Source organism: Taeniopygia guttata, chromosome 3 (genome assembly GCF_048771995.1).
Source record: "Taeniopygia guttata chromosome 3, bTaeGut7.mat, whole genome shotgun sequence".
Lineage (NCBI taxonomy): Eukaryota > Metazoa > Chordata > Aves > Passeriformes > Estrildidae > Taeniopygia > Taeniopygia guttata.
This window is the reverse complement of record NC_133027.1, coordinates 40798508-40814324: the sequence shown is the minus strand read 5'-3', so window position 1 is coordinate 40814324 and position 15817 is coordinate 40798508. Positions and strand designations below refer to the sequence as shown.

The 15817-nt window shown below is 39.4% G+C and overlaps 1 protein-coding gene across 1 annotated transcript; it reads left to right on the top strand.

The window, feature by feature from the left end:
• The first annotated feature begins 9587 nt into the window (after window positions 1-9587).
• NDUFAF4 (NADH:ubiquinone oxidoreductase complex assembly factor 4) lies at window positions 9588-13351 on the top strand. Its single transcript, NM_001245439.1, has 3 exons — window positions 9588-9750; window positions 10250-10347; window positions 12508-13351. Exons 1-3 carry the CDS (start codon window positions 9624-9626, stop codon window positions 12820-12822), a joined length of 540 nt encoding a protein of 179 aa, NP_001232368.1. The 5' UTR covers window positions 9588-9623; the 3' UTR covers window positions 12823-13351.
• Window positions 13352-15817: the final 2466 nt, after the last annotated feature.

Here is a 15817-nt window from a genome sequence, read left to right as displayed (position 1 = left end):
GGTAGATTCCATATCTGATCAAAGAGTTCCAGTGTTTCCCCATGCAAAAGCACCTGCAGAAATCAGTTATTGTAGGCTGTTACTCACAGTGCTTACATTTTGAGGTTTATTACATTTTAGGTTGTTTCAGCAAATGCTACCAGCCTTTTATCCTTCTCAGTAGGTGTTCTAACAGCCTTCTGTGGTTTTTAGGGCATTATTGAAGGTTCTGTATGGCTTCATGTTTTCAGAGCATGAATTCATAGACAACGGCAGGAAGGGCTAGGTAGATTCCAAAATAATGATATTCTGCAGATACCAGCAATACAAGGTCACAGCTTACTCAGCTCCTCAGTGTCTGAACTAAGACCCCTGCATGTCTGTCAGGATTTGTGCACTGGAAACAGAAGATATTCTAGTCAACACATTCACAGAATAGATGAGTCCACTCACAGTGGTACTTGGGTAATACGGGTAAAAATTTGGGTAAAAACACCTTAGTTTCTGAAAGCCTTTTATTATGTGCATGACTGGTGGTGTTAAATCAGTGTAGGAAGACCTTTCTTAGAACTGGTGGCAGAATAGTGGCTATACATATACATATACATTGACATTCCAATCCTTAACTCCTTAATTAAAGAACAGCCAAAATCTGGAATAGACAGTTTCCTGAAAGAAATCTTGAGGAAGACATATGTGCTATGCTTCTTACTCACCCTCTTAAACAAGGGGTATATGAAAAAAAAAATATATAAAAGAAAGTGAGAGGTTTTCTGCACAGTCTATAGGTTGATCTGGCTTACCATGCAGGCAGAAGAGCCAATCTTACCAAGGGGGCTGAGGGGTGGCCATTGGCAGAAGGTTCTCCTTTAGAGACAATGCAATGTTAGATTCCAGATTTAAATTGCTTCTGGTAAGCACACAAAAAAGATGCTTGAATGTAATTTCATGATGATGGATTCCACTCTGGGAAGCAGGAATTTGTCTGCTCAAATAGACAGAAAGTCAAAATGGTGCAGGAGACACTAAAAGGCAGATTGCAACTAACTTTCATGAGATGCACCTCTGATTTATGAAAAGTCTAAATCCTATTTAAGGTTGCTAGGAATGATAGCCTACTTCCAACTACAGTCAAATACCCTTTGTGTGTTTTTTTTTTTTTATTTTTCATTTTTATTTTATCCAAAACAACTGAAGTCATTGCCCAAATCATTCACCAGAATGAGAGGCCTGGAATGCAAGTTGAATAATCTGGTCTGAAATCAGGATGTTTGGGTGTTCTCTGGGCAGTCACTGTACATCCAAGATGAAGATACAAAAAGCAGCATGGAGCGAGACAGGTTATAAGAGTCATTTAATGAAAAATTAGGGTTGTGACAGCAAGGGCTATAGATGACAACAGCCTCTCCTGTCCACAAAAGCAACATTAGCATACAATTGTGTGTCTGGTACATGTGTGTGTGATTGCTGCCTGGTAGGCCTGAGACTGAGCATGGAAACTGTCTCCTGTTTCCTGCTGTGCCCAGACAAAAAAGGGGTTTATGTATACGGTCTGAAAGGAGCAGAACTCAAATGAGCAAGATGCCTTCAGAAGAGTCATTGAAGCCATCTTCTGTTATGCCCAGTGGGAATAACCTGCAAAACCAGAAACACCAGATAAAATTTTAGCATTAAACCAAATATTGTTTCCATTTAAGCTCCAGTCTACAGGGGCAGTTAAGAAAATATATGTGTGGTCACTTCTGGCAAACACATGTAATGCATTAATAAAATGCTAAGGTGTAAAAGGTATCAAAATTTAAGCCTTTCAGATTTCCCCTATTATTAGGAAACAGGAACACACTTATCAATTTTTCAGAATTTTTCATAATATCTCTTACTTATACATCTGCTGACTATGCCTTTTACTCTCTATTTTCAATTTATACACTGCACTACAAAAAAAAAAAAAAAAACCACCAAAAAAAACCCACCTCCACACCTTATTTATGCCTCAGAAAGACAAAACATCTGAAAAAAAATATTTAATTTTAGCAAAAACTGTAACGGCTTTTTTAAAAATATTGCAGTGTTACATTCCACTCCATTTTCTAACCTGTCTTAGGATATTGTGGAAGAGCCTGAAATACATGTGAAGCAATAGAACACAATAGAACAAAAGGCAATGGTCAAAATAATCTATCTATTACAAAGAGAAAAATGTATCTTGTTTTGTTACTGGGAGGTGCAACAGGTTGTGGAGATCACTGGTATATGCATTTCAGCACTTGAAGAGAGAGAGAGAACAGATTCTGAAATCAATGCTGTTATGTCTCCCATGTGAAGAGTCTGTAGTTCTGCTTGACTCCATGTCCAAAAAACAGAGTGTAGCCCTTCCACAGGGGTCTCAGAAAAAAATTTAAATTACCTCGTTGTAGGAATTAACCACTACAAGATGACCCACATTTTCCAAACAGATTAAAGTATTAAATAAGAACAAACAACTTAGCATGTTACCTCTGATGTCTGAACAAAAACTGAAAGACTACAGGAGCAGCTTGCAGAAATCTAAAAATCTCAATTGTTCTTAGGGTGAGAGGTGAATTTCCTCACACTGCAAAGAGAGATGCCCTGCAGGGATCATTTCTACAGTCTGACAGGAGATTTTACACCAGGATGGAACTGGCCCATGTCACAATCCATCGATCAGAGTCTGGCAGTCGTCTGACAAGAAAAGCTTCGCTGCCATAATTCAGACAGGCCATCAACAGACATTTCTTCTGGAGTAACTCAGTGTACTGAATTATTTAAAGGCTCTGTCATCCTCAGGCTGAGACTGGCTACTTGTAGGTACAACTCATCTCCCAACAGCTCTTATATGCTGACACCTAATCCCACAGAAAGTTACAAAAATCTCTCTGAGCACCTAACTTCTACCAATTTGGTGCATGTGAAATTTATCATGTTATCACTCATAATATATCCTGTAGAGTATTCCTTAATTTATATTAGAAAACATGAGACATCCTCACAAACTTTATCAACTAAAAAGAAAATGTGACTATTTTCAGCATTTTCTAGCCCAAAAAAGTACAATAGTTCCTACAGAGTACCTGAATTAATGCTTGAGAACACTGATTTTGTATTTCAGTATAGGAAATATAGGAAAGTGTGGTAGCTTCATTATGATCCCAAAAACATCTTACATAAAGAAAGAACTCTGCCTTCAAGAAGTCTCAGTAAATCAGCATTAAAATGCTGGAGCTTTGAAGCTTAATCATGTCCTTATTATAAAATCTAAAAATGAAATGTTAGTATATAGAGGCAGTACTTTAAATATTTGGGGACCTCTTTAATGGTCTATTTTAGTAGCCCCCAGAGCAACCTGACACTTGCGTACTTAACCTCTGTATCTCTCCATATAATTAGTAAATGTAACTGTTTAAAATACATCTGTGTCCCACATGCTGCCCCTAGATTTTTGATGCTGTGGGAAGAAGAGGCACAAAAAAGGGCTCTCTAAGTTCAGTAATTATTTCCACCTGAACTCTAATACTGGCAGTCATGTGTTGGTATCATTGAAACCTTTTCTTGTTCTTTAATGCATTCTCTACCAGCATAATCTGGATATGTAATCACTCAGGTAAACGGGGATACATACCCGTGAAAATGCTCAGAAGACCTATAGGAAGACTGTAATTAATTTTCTGTATTATTGTACATAGAGTTTTAAGGAATAATGCAAAATAACTAAAACAATACAGCATTATTTATGTTCTCTGTGACATACATACATTGGTAATATTGCATTAGGTGTAGACCAAATCCTTTGTATGGACATTATTCCTGTTACAACACTGCTACAATAATCCATACTGTTACATTCCTAAATCAAATAAAATGTAATATTTTATGGTAAATAAAGCAAACAGATAATAAATATATTTTTCCCTAATCATCAATATGAATACATGTTATCTAAAACTGTGTCTCTAATAACGGCTTCCACAGGGTATTTCACAGTAAGATACAAAAGAAAAAAAAATCCATGTAGTAGACAGAACATAATTATGAAAAATCCTCCCTTGTAGATTTCTTTCCTGACACCCACTGAATTACACTCCAAATTCCAAGAATTTTTTATTCATTTCAAATTTGGATGTTTGTCTAGAGCTTTGGATTCTTTCCCATTATTTTCATTCTTATTTATCCTGTTCTGTATAAATGTTTTTGAAGCCAATAGGATTTTATCTGTTTTATATGCTTTAGGATCAGTTCCTAAACTTAGGGTTTATAATAAATTTATTTCAACCAGAAATTTAAGGAAAAATTGTGCTTAAATCAGCCAGACTTTAATATGTTAACTCTACTGGTGGCTGCACATCTCAGAATATTATTTTCTTGGACTAAATGAATTTAATGTATTTCTCCAGTCTTCTGGTAATGCAATATTGCACATTCTTCTTTACTTCAAGGCTTTTAATTAAAGGCTGTAGGTTGTAACCCTATGGTCACATTTTCTTTGCTCTGCAGTCTGGTAACTTTCCCCTGATAGAATCCTCTTCCAGAATTAGTGTAGATCTATTTGCATTTTTGAAATTAGAGGACTTGAAATGGCTTGTGGAAGCTGCCAAGAAAGATATGTAATCTCAGTATGGAATTCCTTGAATATCTGTAAAGAATCCTTTGCATGTGTCAGGCAGATTTTTAGCTACTGCATCTAAAAAAATACAGGTATAGGACATGGACTCAAATGCTATTTACCCAGCATAATACTGACTAAGCCATTGAGCTATTAAACCACACTGTAACTTCTCCAGCTTCTTAAGATCTATATATAAGCCTTCTTTAGGACTGAGATATATATAAAATGGTTTTAGAAGTGTTCACTGAGGTCATTTTGGCTTTCCTCTTCTACACAAAATTTGGCCCCCCATAGGTAAATAAAAGACTTCATTTTTTCATGTAATTCACACCTGCAAATACCCAATTTGTAAATTGCAGAAGAATGCAATCAAAGTGTAAATTTAATAAATAAAACTGGTTTTCCAACTACTTACAAAACCATGGAAAATCAATCCCTTGATACATCAAGTCCCAGATAATACAACTAAATTAAAAAGTTATGTATACAAAAATGCATCACACTGGTATATGTATGTGTCATCATAAATTAAAACCATAATGAGAGATTAAAATATCATTTGGGGATGGAAAAATATTACACTATTGTAGAAGAGCATCTTGCCAGTACACTTAGGTTATATATTATTTTTTATGTGTTATATTTCATAAAAGAAATCCCAGCAGATACCTAATATTCTGAATCCATTCACCAACTCTATTCTTGACTATCAGAGAGCTACTGCAGTGGCAGTGAAGTAAAATCATGGCTACTGTTACTGCCTCAAGTCAGTATAAAGGATGTTGTTTGTCTTGGGTGATGTTGGAGCACCAGCAAAGCCAGCCCAAATGAGCCAGTCACTACTCCACTCCATCCAGTCTCTTCCCACTGCTGGTTCACCTCCTGCTACTCACTGGAGCTGGCACAGTTCTTTCTGTCACTGCTGCAGGGAAACAATCTGGGAGCAAAGTGCTAACTCTCACAAACCAACCAACCTGGCAGCAGTATCAGTTCACATTATTCACTCCTCCTGTCACAGGCCTTTTTTTTTCCTCTTGTGTTTCCAGTAGCTTTCTGTGGACCAGCCAAACCATCAGTGATTGATACAGCTTAGAAAAGTTAGGAGAGCTCTTCTCTTTCTTAAATCAGACCATCTGTGTGATGCTGTTTGCTCTGGAGATGTTCCTACATCCTGACAGTGGCAAGAAGGATGAACTGAAACCAGAGTTACGAGAAATAATAGGGCTGTCAGTAGTCTCAACTAATATTGCAACTGAGAAGAGAACATGGGGTGCTGTACCCTGTGAGTAAAAACTAAGTAAAAAGGTATATGTAACTGATGAAATTAATTAATTCCAGTATCAGGCTGCCTCATTCTCAAATATGCTGTCTCCTACTGTGTATTTCCAAGTCAAAGTAACCTACTAATTGAGAAACAACAGACAGGAAAAATATGGAAGATGATGTCAGGTATCAAGCCACAGTCCATCAGGAAAATTTAAATGCAATGTCTTTGAAATTAGTATTATCTGACAAGGAGCTGGTGATCTGTCTGGGCTGGTGTGTGAGTCTGTAACACTGAGCTTGCTGCACTTGCCACAAACCTCATCCACATAAGGACTTGACAAAAACTCCTTTAAATAAAGCACTGCAGCCACCTAGCCTTGAAAATATGCAAGTGTTCGGGAACATTGATCACAGACAAGAATTAAGCAAAATCCTTCAAGGCAGATCCTTCTGTAAATACTTCAGAGGCCAGTAAAACATGGATCAGTTGAAAACAATAATAGAGAAATAATCTGAATTAAGTAACAGAACAACCAAAAACCACTGAAAGGTGAAAGTGATCCATCAGTAAGTCCATCTCTCTTGAGTTCATCTTTACAAGGTTGCAGGACAGTCATTTTTACTTGGCTCATAATCAATTCTTGCTAATGCTGTGTTCTCTGGTTCTGCCTAACACTGATGAGATAAGGAACAAAAGGATCAATGCTCTCATTGTGCTTACTGGTAAACCAGTAATCTGGATAGAGGACTCGGTTCCCTGAATCCTAATGATACAAGAATTTGCTCAAGTAACCATTTAGACTGACATCAATTATGAACAAACAACAACAGAAAGATGAGAATAGGAAAACAGTTTCAGTAGTAGAAAATGTGGACAGAATCAAATATAAACCTCTAATGATGCTGTATAAAAGCATTCCTCATTTTCCTCTGTGGTCGACTGCTGTGCTATTCCCAGACCTCAAATCACAAAGCAAACCTCACCTGCCTCCTCTCCAAAATTCTCCAGCTGGGCAACAATTACCAAAAAAGGGCTCTTATTTCACTGAAAATGCCTGCCCATCTGGACTCATATTCTGATTCCTGATCTTTTGAGTAGTAAAGACAGCAAAGAAACTTTAGTAGTACCCACCCACACAGTAACACAAGTTAATGGCAGACTATTCTCCCTTCTCTAAAGGAAATTTTCAATAGGTCGATCAGACTTTTGATGCTAGTTAAATACAAAAATTAATTTTTAATTTTCCACTCAGTGACAGAACTAGCTTAGAAAGAAACAGTACACACAACACATAATCAAAATTGAGATGGAAAACAAAATAGATTCAAAGACCAGACACAAACGTACTTCTTACTTTCCAGGCACCCAGTAGCTTTAGAAATTTCTCTCTTAAGATGTATGGAAGAATTACAAGGAGATCTAGTGTGGCAGCCTATGGCACACATATATCATGAGAGTTACAGTATTTTTCTCTGATGTGCTGTCCAGTGTTGAGAACAGGCTGCTACGAAAACCTTTTGAGAATACGTGTGTATGAATCCAGCTGGATAGTCTTCTCATGGGCTGTTTTGTTATTTTTGAATTCCCTGGAAAGACTCAGACTCCTTGTTCAAGAAAAATGCATGCCATTTGAAACTCTGTCTAAGCTGAGTACACATACGTTCATTTTTTAATAATCACACTTGTAGATATACATATGCTTTATATGGAAAAAAAGTCCAACCTCTTGATTACTGATATTTAATATCAATATGGTCATATTGGTAAAATACCAAATTATATTAAAAATATTGTTTTCAATCTCCATTCTTCTGCTTGCTACAGTCTAAGAAACATTCTTCAGAATAAAAATCTTGAACTTTTGATGCATCTTTATACATGAAAAGAACAGCTTTGTGCTATCCTCAGTCGTAGGAAGTGACAGGCAGAGCATGACATCACTCTTTATTTTTAACTGACTGCTTTCTGGTGAATTTATTTTGCTGTCAGTACATATTACAGCAGTGTTAATCACATTCAGGCTTTATGAAGACAGAAGCCCTGTGCTCTGTTTGGTTCTACAAGCTGGGAGTTCTTAGTTCTTTGAAACTTTGTTTCAAAATTGCCACAATAGCTGATCCGCAGATGGATCAGTAAGAATACAAATGCTAAAGTACCTGTGAAAGGTCTACAGCTACCAAAGGCATCCACGTGGATTTTTCCATTACAGCCACATCACACAGATTCACCACTCACAAAAGTATCAAATCCTGGACTTAAGAACACAGGTTTAGTCAGCAAGTAATTGACTACAGATATTTAATTAAACTTGTCACCTGACTTCAGCAGATTTTAACAGCTTCCTATTATCACTGTATCACTAGTGTCCTTAATTCATTCACATACAATATCTAAAAAAAGACAGGGCCAGTAAGCTTATTACCAGAGAACAAAAACATGTTTCTATTCTACAGACTGTGAGAGTCTTTAAAATAAACAAATGGAGAAAATGCATCTTCCTGATTCCCAAAGAGAGCAGAAATCCAGCATACACCATGTTTATCCTGCCTTGTCTCCACTGCCTTTCTAAATCAATTTGGCTTCTCTCTAAGGAAAACACAGCCATTCATTAATCGAGCATTAAAGCACACCGTAGCCTTGAAACTATCACAATTATTATTACTAAACAATGCTACTAGCAGAAGACCAAGTTCTGAACCCCAGGTTTTGTATGCCCACAATAATAAGAAACACTAGGTAGATGAGGTAGATGCAAGGGCAGAAAAAAAGGTGCTTCACACCAAAAAACAAACAACACATCCAGAAAAAAAAAAAAAAAAACAAACCAAAAAACCACAAGAAAAAAAAATAGAAAAAAAACCCCAAAACCACAAGAATGCTGGCCTTTTCAGTGTTCTTCATTAAATTCATTAACACACCCACTTCAGGTCACTTCATTCAGGCAACTACTATCTTGAACTAACTGGTGGCCCAGAAGGCACTAAGACTCTGCAAACAGCACATACACAATTTAAAGCCATAAGGGAATTATTTATTGGCTAATTCACACAGCAGCTGGAACAAACGAGTCATTAATCTCTCTTGGTAAGACACCTTATCAGTCGTGGCTGAATAAAGTAGTCAACCATCAGGCTTTATTGCTTCTTGCATCAGGACAGTAGCTCTTACTCTTTCTGCCTCCCTTTCTCTAAGGATTCTGTATCTTTTCACACTTCACTTCTTGAGTCTATGAACTGATTCCATCTCAACAATTTTGATTCTGTCGACAAATTTACCTTTCTTATCATACACGGCTTAAGGCCTTCTCAACATTTTGTCACAATTACTTTTCACAATTTTTGCAAAGTCAGAAGAAAGTTTATTTGGTTGAGCTGAAAAACGAGGGTCTGCACTCTGAAAGCGTTGTGTAGCCTACAAATTCCCAACACTACTGGGGAATTGTCCCTCGCTGCAGTTCCGACCCGTGCCTGTCGCCGCCGACACACAAACAGGCACAGTCACGACATGACGTGTCCGGGGGCTCAGGCTGCAAAGGAAACTGTGGGGAAGGAAGCTTGGCGAGGCTCCCGACGGGAGCCGCCCGGGTCGGGGCTCGGCTCACGCCCGCCTTTAGAAAAGGCACGGCAGGGCCGCCGCCGCCGCTTGTATGCTCGCTTGTGTGCCCGCGGCACTCGGTTCATTCCCTTCCGGGGCAGCCGCCGGTGACCGCCCCTGCCCGGCGTGCCCCGTGCGCAGGCGTGGCTGGCGGCGGCGATGGGCGGGCGGGTGACCCGCGTGTTCCGGAATTTCAACGTGGAGAACCGGGCCCGCCGCGAGATCAGCAAGGAGAAGCCCACGCCCGCGCCGCGGCACCGCACCGCCCGGCTGGACGCCATAGCCGGTGAGTGCCGGCCTCGCCCGCCCGCAGCTCCCGGTGCGGCGCCGCTGACATTGAGAGCGGCGCGGGCGCGCGGGGCATGCCGGGAGCGGGGCGGTGACGGCGGCAGCCGTGAGGGGCCGATGGAGCGCCCGGCTGCGCTGGGGGACGGCTGCAGGGGCGCTCGGTGGAGGTGGTTGATGCGGACGGGACCCGGGGGCAGTGGTGGGGCGGTGGGATCGGCGGTACCGAGCGGTACCGAGCGTGTGGGGGCCGTGTCCCGCTGTGCTGTGACCGATGACCGGCCCAGCCCCACCGTGAGAAGCCGAGTCGCTGAGGTCAGGGCTGTGGGAGGAATGACACCCTCCCAAGAAGGCAGGTGCATTTGCGGGAGCCGTGCCGTGCCGCTGGGGAAGCGATGAGCTGGCAGAACTAACTAAAAGGAAACTATTTAACTCAGAGCAGTCTTTTCTTCTTTTTTTTTTTTTTTTTCCTTCCCTGCCCTTCTTCTCACTGCCTTTAGATAGCCCAGAGATAAAAGAAGAAGTTCTCAGAAAGGACGATAGGCTCCTCACCTTGCTCAAAGATGTTTATGTCGAGTCCAGAGATCCACCGGTGCAGGTGAGTGCATCTCTGTACGAGCCATACCAAGATCAGCTTTGTGGTCTTCAAACTCAGCACAAAGGCTGTGTCAAGTAAAATGCTCTCTTTGCATAAAAGCTACCTTTTTTCAGTAGATAAAAGTGGTATTTTTATTAGTCTTCTATACATCAATAACATTGAGTATGTCTGACCCTGGGTTTTGAATGTGTTAATTATTGTATATTGTTAATTATTATAATACAATTATAATAATTGTTTAATTACAGATTGTAATTATACAAGCTTGTAAATGCTGACACAGGCTTCCTTTTTAGTATTGCATTGATCTTGCTGTTTTTCACCTAAATTCCTATTTCTGCTTCTATGAGGCAAGATACATCTCAAGCCTTTTTCAAAAATAAAGTAGTTTGCCATAAATCATTTGTGGAGTTAGAAAAGGCTGGGACTGCTGGGGAGCAAGGATGTGGTAGAGGACAAAGATGTTTATGCTTTAATGGAGTTTTTCACTCCATTAGATGTTGTACAGTGCAAAGACTTTTTTTTTATCCAGCTCATGAAGTGCCTTAGGTTTTTTCCCACATGATCTTGTGGGTTGTGTGGTCATTATTTCCTTATTGCCACTGGCTGCAATCTTTTACTTGAAAGCCAAAGCATACTCCTTCATAAAATGCAGACTGGGGCTCAGTGTCCTCTTTTCCATCATATTTTGCTGTGGTTTGTGTGTTTTATCTGTTTCATTATTGGACCACTTTATTCCAGCTGATTTATTCAGCAGTAAAATTTTTATAGTCATCTAGCAAAATTCGTAAGTCTCTCTAATTTACCACTTATATGGTATTCAAGTCCAGAAATATTTAAAATGCAAATAAGATTTTCTCAGTCTCTTCCTGAAATTTTCAAGAAATCTCTATCCTTAATTTCCATCACAGAGGTTAGGACTCTGATCTTGATGTGTAGAAGGTCTAATTTCAGTATTTTTCAATATTCATGTATAAACCTGTCAGGAGAGATTTGAGAAAAAGCCCAAAGTGGAACAAATCTTTGCTTGATTCCATGCCTACTCTGAGTTTGCTGCCACAGACTTGCCCTTGTGCTTGTGTATCTGCTTGCGGTTTTTAGAGCACAATTGAAGTGTAATCACAGACTTGTGGATAAAGCAATAGAAACACTTCCTCCCATTCCTGATGTTATCCTAATGACTTTGTGCATTATGTACATGATGTGTACACACCTCTGTGTATGTTTGGGGTGTCTGCCTGTGGTAAGTGGAAAAGAAGCCCTGAAATGGCAGATTCCCAGAGACAGATGATCTAATTTAGAGTTGAAAAATCGTTCATTATCCAAGCACAGTTTTAGCAAAAAGTAGAAGACATGGAGTACAGGCCAGACATTCCTTGTAGCTCAGAAACAGACACACACAGGTGCTGTAATATCCACGTCAGTGTTCTCAGCAACTGAGTTAATACAGAGTATCTGTGTAATAATTACTGGCTGTGGACTCTAATTTCTATATAAATACTTCTAAGTTTAAGAAAGGTTTAATTGTGCTTTTTTTTTTTTTTCAGTGTGATTCACTGATTAAATGTTACTAAAAAGAAATATGAGAAACTGAAACTGTTTTGGAGATTATTTGGAAATACGAAGGAACCTTAGAGAAGACACTTTGTGTGTCTACATGTTGCAGTAGTCATGGCAATTAAACTCCATATGATGCTGCAAAATAGCAGGAAAGCTTGTTCTCTAGACGGAGCAAAATGTAGAAACAAAAGGAAGGGGAGAGAGACTACATGAAAAAGTTTTCCAGTGGTATCACAAGGATATCGATTTGTTGTATGATTTCTTTTGTCCCTTCCAATGAATCAGTACTGAATATTAGGCTATCTGGATTTACATTGGCCTACCAGAATCTGTAGTCTGCCTTGTATAAAGGGCTGCCAAGCCCATACAACACTTAGAGTGCAGTGAATAGGAGTTTTTCAGCATTTGGCTGGGAGTTGACACTCTATGTAGAATGGCTGTGAAAGAAGTTAGGCAGGCTAAGTTGTTTTTGAAAAAATGGGGAAAGCTAACAGGAAAAGCTAAACAGAAAAAATACTTAGAAAAGCAGCTTAGGTGCTACAGTATGCATAGTAAATAGAACTGCTGATGAGCTCTTTTTGTTTTCCTTCCCTCAATTAGGTAAAAGATGGAGGTGGTGAACATCTTCCAAGTAAACAGGAGGAAAAGAGACTTACAAAATTAGGCCACTTGGAAGGTCTAGATGTTAAGAAAGTTCCCAAAGGCAAAATTTCCCTTGTGGAGGCTCTGACACTTCTTAATAATCATAAACTTCAACCTCAAATATGGACTGCAGAGAAAATAGCAGCAGAATATAGTCTGGAACTGAAGGAGGTCAACTCTCTTCTGGAATTCTTCATTCCTTTTGCTGTGCAGGAATTTCCTAAAGAAACCAAAAAAGCCATACCAAGCCATAAACAAAAAAAGTTAACATAAAAATATTTGCCAAAACCTTTTGTGATCTCACTCGTGTCTTCATTTTACTCTCAAGTATATTCCATGTCTGGAAATTCTTGATAACATGTCATCCAGCAAGGCTACTTCTTATGCCAGTGAGATGTAGTCAAGCAATTCCATTCTACATTGGATGGCTTCAGTGAAATGCCGCAACTAGTTTGTAAAACAGACTGTGACTAATTTGTGGTATGACAGCATGTCACACAGTTCTGATTACCCCATTTAAATGTTAGGAGTTCAGTTAAAGCATTTTACCTTAAAAGATTGCCTTTCTCAGCAGAGACTTCCTGGCCTGCAGATAACGAGATGCTCTGTGAGTGTTGGCTCTGTAATTTCATGTTGCACTGTTCTTTCAAGGACTTGTTGTCAAGGTGTGTGTATATAACAAACAACTGTATTTCTTTGTATAAGAATGGAATGGTATTTATACTTTGTAAAGAATGTTAACCACAAGGGCATTTGGAAAATTCAGCTGTGTCAAACATAAAATAAAAATGTGAAGCAAGAAGACCTCTTTCTGGTGCTGGAACAGTAATGGCTCATATGTAACTCCTCTTCTACTCTATTCTGACTTAGTTTAAATACCTGCGCCTCTCCAAGTGCTGTTAATCAGGGAATTTGTAGAGTGATGATCTTCTGGCATAAGTCTCTTGCAGCAGCCCATGGCATCTGCTATACGAGGAACCATGCTTCATATTAATAGGTAGCCAGGGCATGCAACTGGTGTACCAATTGGACCTACTAGTAGGACTTCTGTGAATGTTTGCCCATCCTGTTAACAACAATCCTTTCTCCCAGTGGAAGAAGTCTGATCCCAGTGTGGGCTAGATCAGGTCATGTTTACTCACAGCATACATCTTGACAGATGACACAAGGGTGACACAAACTGTGAGGTAGTGGTGGATTTTAACACTGATACTGTGACTAATTATGTCTGTGTAGGTAAGTTTTGCACTGATGGTTAATCCTATAGTGAAACATGGTCAGATAAGCTGGGGAGATGGGGCAGCAGATAATCAGAATTGATATTTAAAAATGCATTATGGTTGCCTTCCTTTAAAAAACAAATCCAGAATCTTAATTTTATGCCTGTCACCAAAGATGGTGAATTTAAAGGGTATAAGTCAGTGTCTTTCTGCCAAGTCTTCGATTTGGAGTCTGGTAAATGTCCTATCAAGAAGATGATCAGCTTTTCTATTTCACAGCAAGATTCCTTCACCTTCTTTGAGTTGGAACACGGTATCTCCAGTACAGTTTGCCACAGTGTATTTGAAGGTTATGTTTGATTCATTTCTGAAGTACATAATGCTGTACGATAGTGGAAGATGACACTATGTGCATTGTATAAAAATTCAAAATTGTTAGTCTTTGGATGTGTGGCTTGTCATTTGTCCTCTAATACATGGGGTACAGAGCTGCACTCTGGAACTAATGCACCTGATTTATGTACCACATTAAGATTGCTTTGCACAAAATACTGTTTTACAAAATGTTATAACAGAAATACTTAATTGTTTGAGTACTCTTCATCCTAATGTAATATTTAAGGTAACATTCAGAAAGCAGCTGTGGAATGCATTTGGTACAGATACTATTGATTTCGAAGATGTTGCAATTTCCTGTAAAATTAATTTTATTATGGATTGAAGTTGATTAAAAAAACAGTACAACCAGCACCAGACAACAGTTTAATCATGCTCTTTGACCACCTTGATATGTATTTGGCAGCTTTTGTCTGCCGTCATGAAAAGTCTTGTGATGTGGCTGCACCATGAAACATGCTCTGTTTCACTTTATGGTACACTACTGTGTAGCTTACACCCTCCAGGAGCAGGCATGTACTTTGGGATGTTTGGTGTCATCACATTCAGTGCCCCAGCTATACCTTCAGGATAAAATCCTATCCACAGCTGTGATGATTGCAAAACTGTTCCCCGTTTCTGTGGACCTAGGATCTCTTCCTTAGAATATATTATCCACAGTGGGAAAGTAAATGTCCCACAGAAGAGTTGGTGTAGGGATCTGTCTCCCTGCAAGCAGGTGAACTTGTGGCCCAGAAGGCCTCTCTGGAGCAGGGTACTTCTCTGGCAAAGTTGTGTTCACCCCAGGAAAATTAGATGCAGTGCAATTTGTCAGCACAGATTCTTCTGCTGGCCACCTGCCCCACCTGCTGGGCAGTGTCAAACCAGTATTACAAAGGTATTGCCAATGGTACAGGATCATGTAAAAATTTGTACCATTATCTATCCAAATCATCTGAGGTCCAAATATTTAGTTTTCACTGTGTCTTCTGATGTGGAGCATGTTAGATCCCCAAAGTTCACAAGAGCCAGGAGTTCTTTCCTCTACTCTGGTGGGAAAGCCTGATCAAGCTCTCCAACGCTACTATCCTGTCCCATGTAGGATACTGACCACAGCAATGTGTGTGTGCCTACGGTGTTCCAGTATGTGTTTGAAGGTAATGCTGTCTTTAGGGTTGATGTATGGAACAAGACTATTTTCACTATTGCATCTTCCTTTCTTCCAGTTTCAAGGGACATTTTACTCCTCAGTTATCTTGCCTGGTTACTAGTTTCTAATTGGAAGAATAGTGGTATTTACACTTGAAATATGGTTTTGTCTGTGTCCCTTTGTGTCTATATCCCTCTACTGTTTGGCTGTCATCTTAAGAAAGAAGTATTCTTCAAGCAACTGTTTTGTAGAGGTAATTATGGGGAATTTGTGGGAACCTGCAGTTCAGTTTTCAGGTACTTCTATGTGAAGAATTTTTCATGTCTCATTGACATGTATATGGTGAAACAAATTTAGTTCAGGTGGTTTTGGCCGCCATGTAGAAACATTACATTTGGTAGGGAACAACCTGTCTCACTCAGACTGCTGTGTTATTACAGAATTAATGCAAAATGTGTTGCAAGTACTTTGTGAGCCTGCAAGGGATTTGTTTCATTTATAGTGTGGCACACGGCTGACAAAC

What these genes read in the sequence shown, in the direction of transcription:
- NDUFAF4 (NM_001245439.1), top strand. Translation starts at nt 9,624, where the DNA reads ATGGGCGGGCGGGTGACCCGCGTGTTCCGGAATTTCAACGTGGAGAAC. An exon ending in CCGGCTGGACGCCATAGCCG is followed by an intron (nt 9,751 to 10,249) that starts GTGAGTGCCGGC and finishes CACTGCCTTTAG; the next exon opens with ATAGCCCAGAGATAAAAGAA. An exon ending in CCAGAGATCCACCGGTGCAG is followed by an intron (nt 10,348 to 12,507) that starts GTGAGTGCATCT and finishes TCCCTCAATTAG; the next exon opens with GTAAAAGATGGAGGTGGTGA.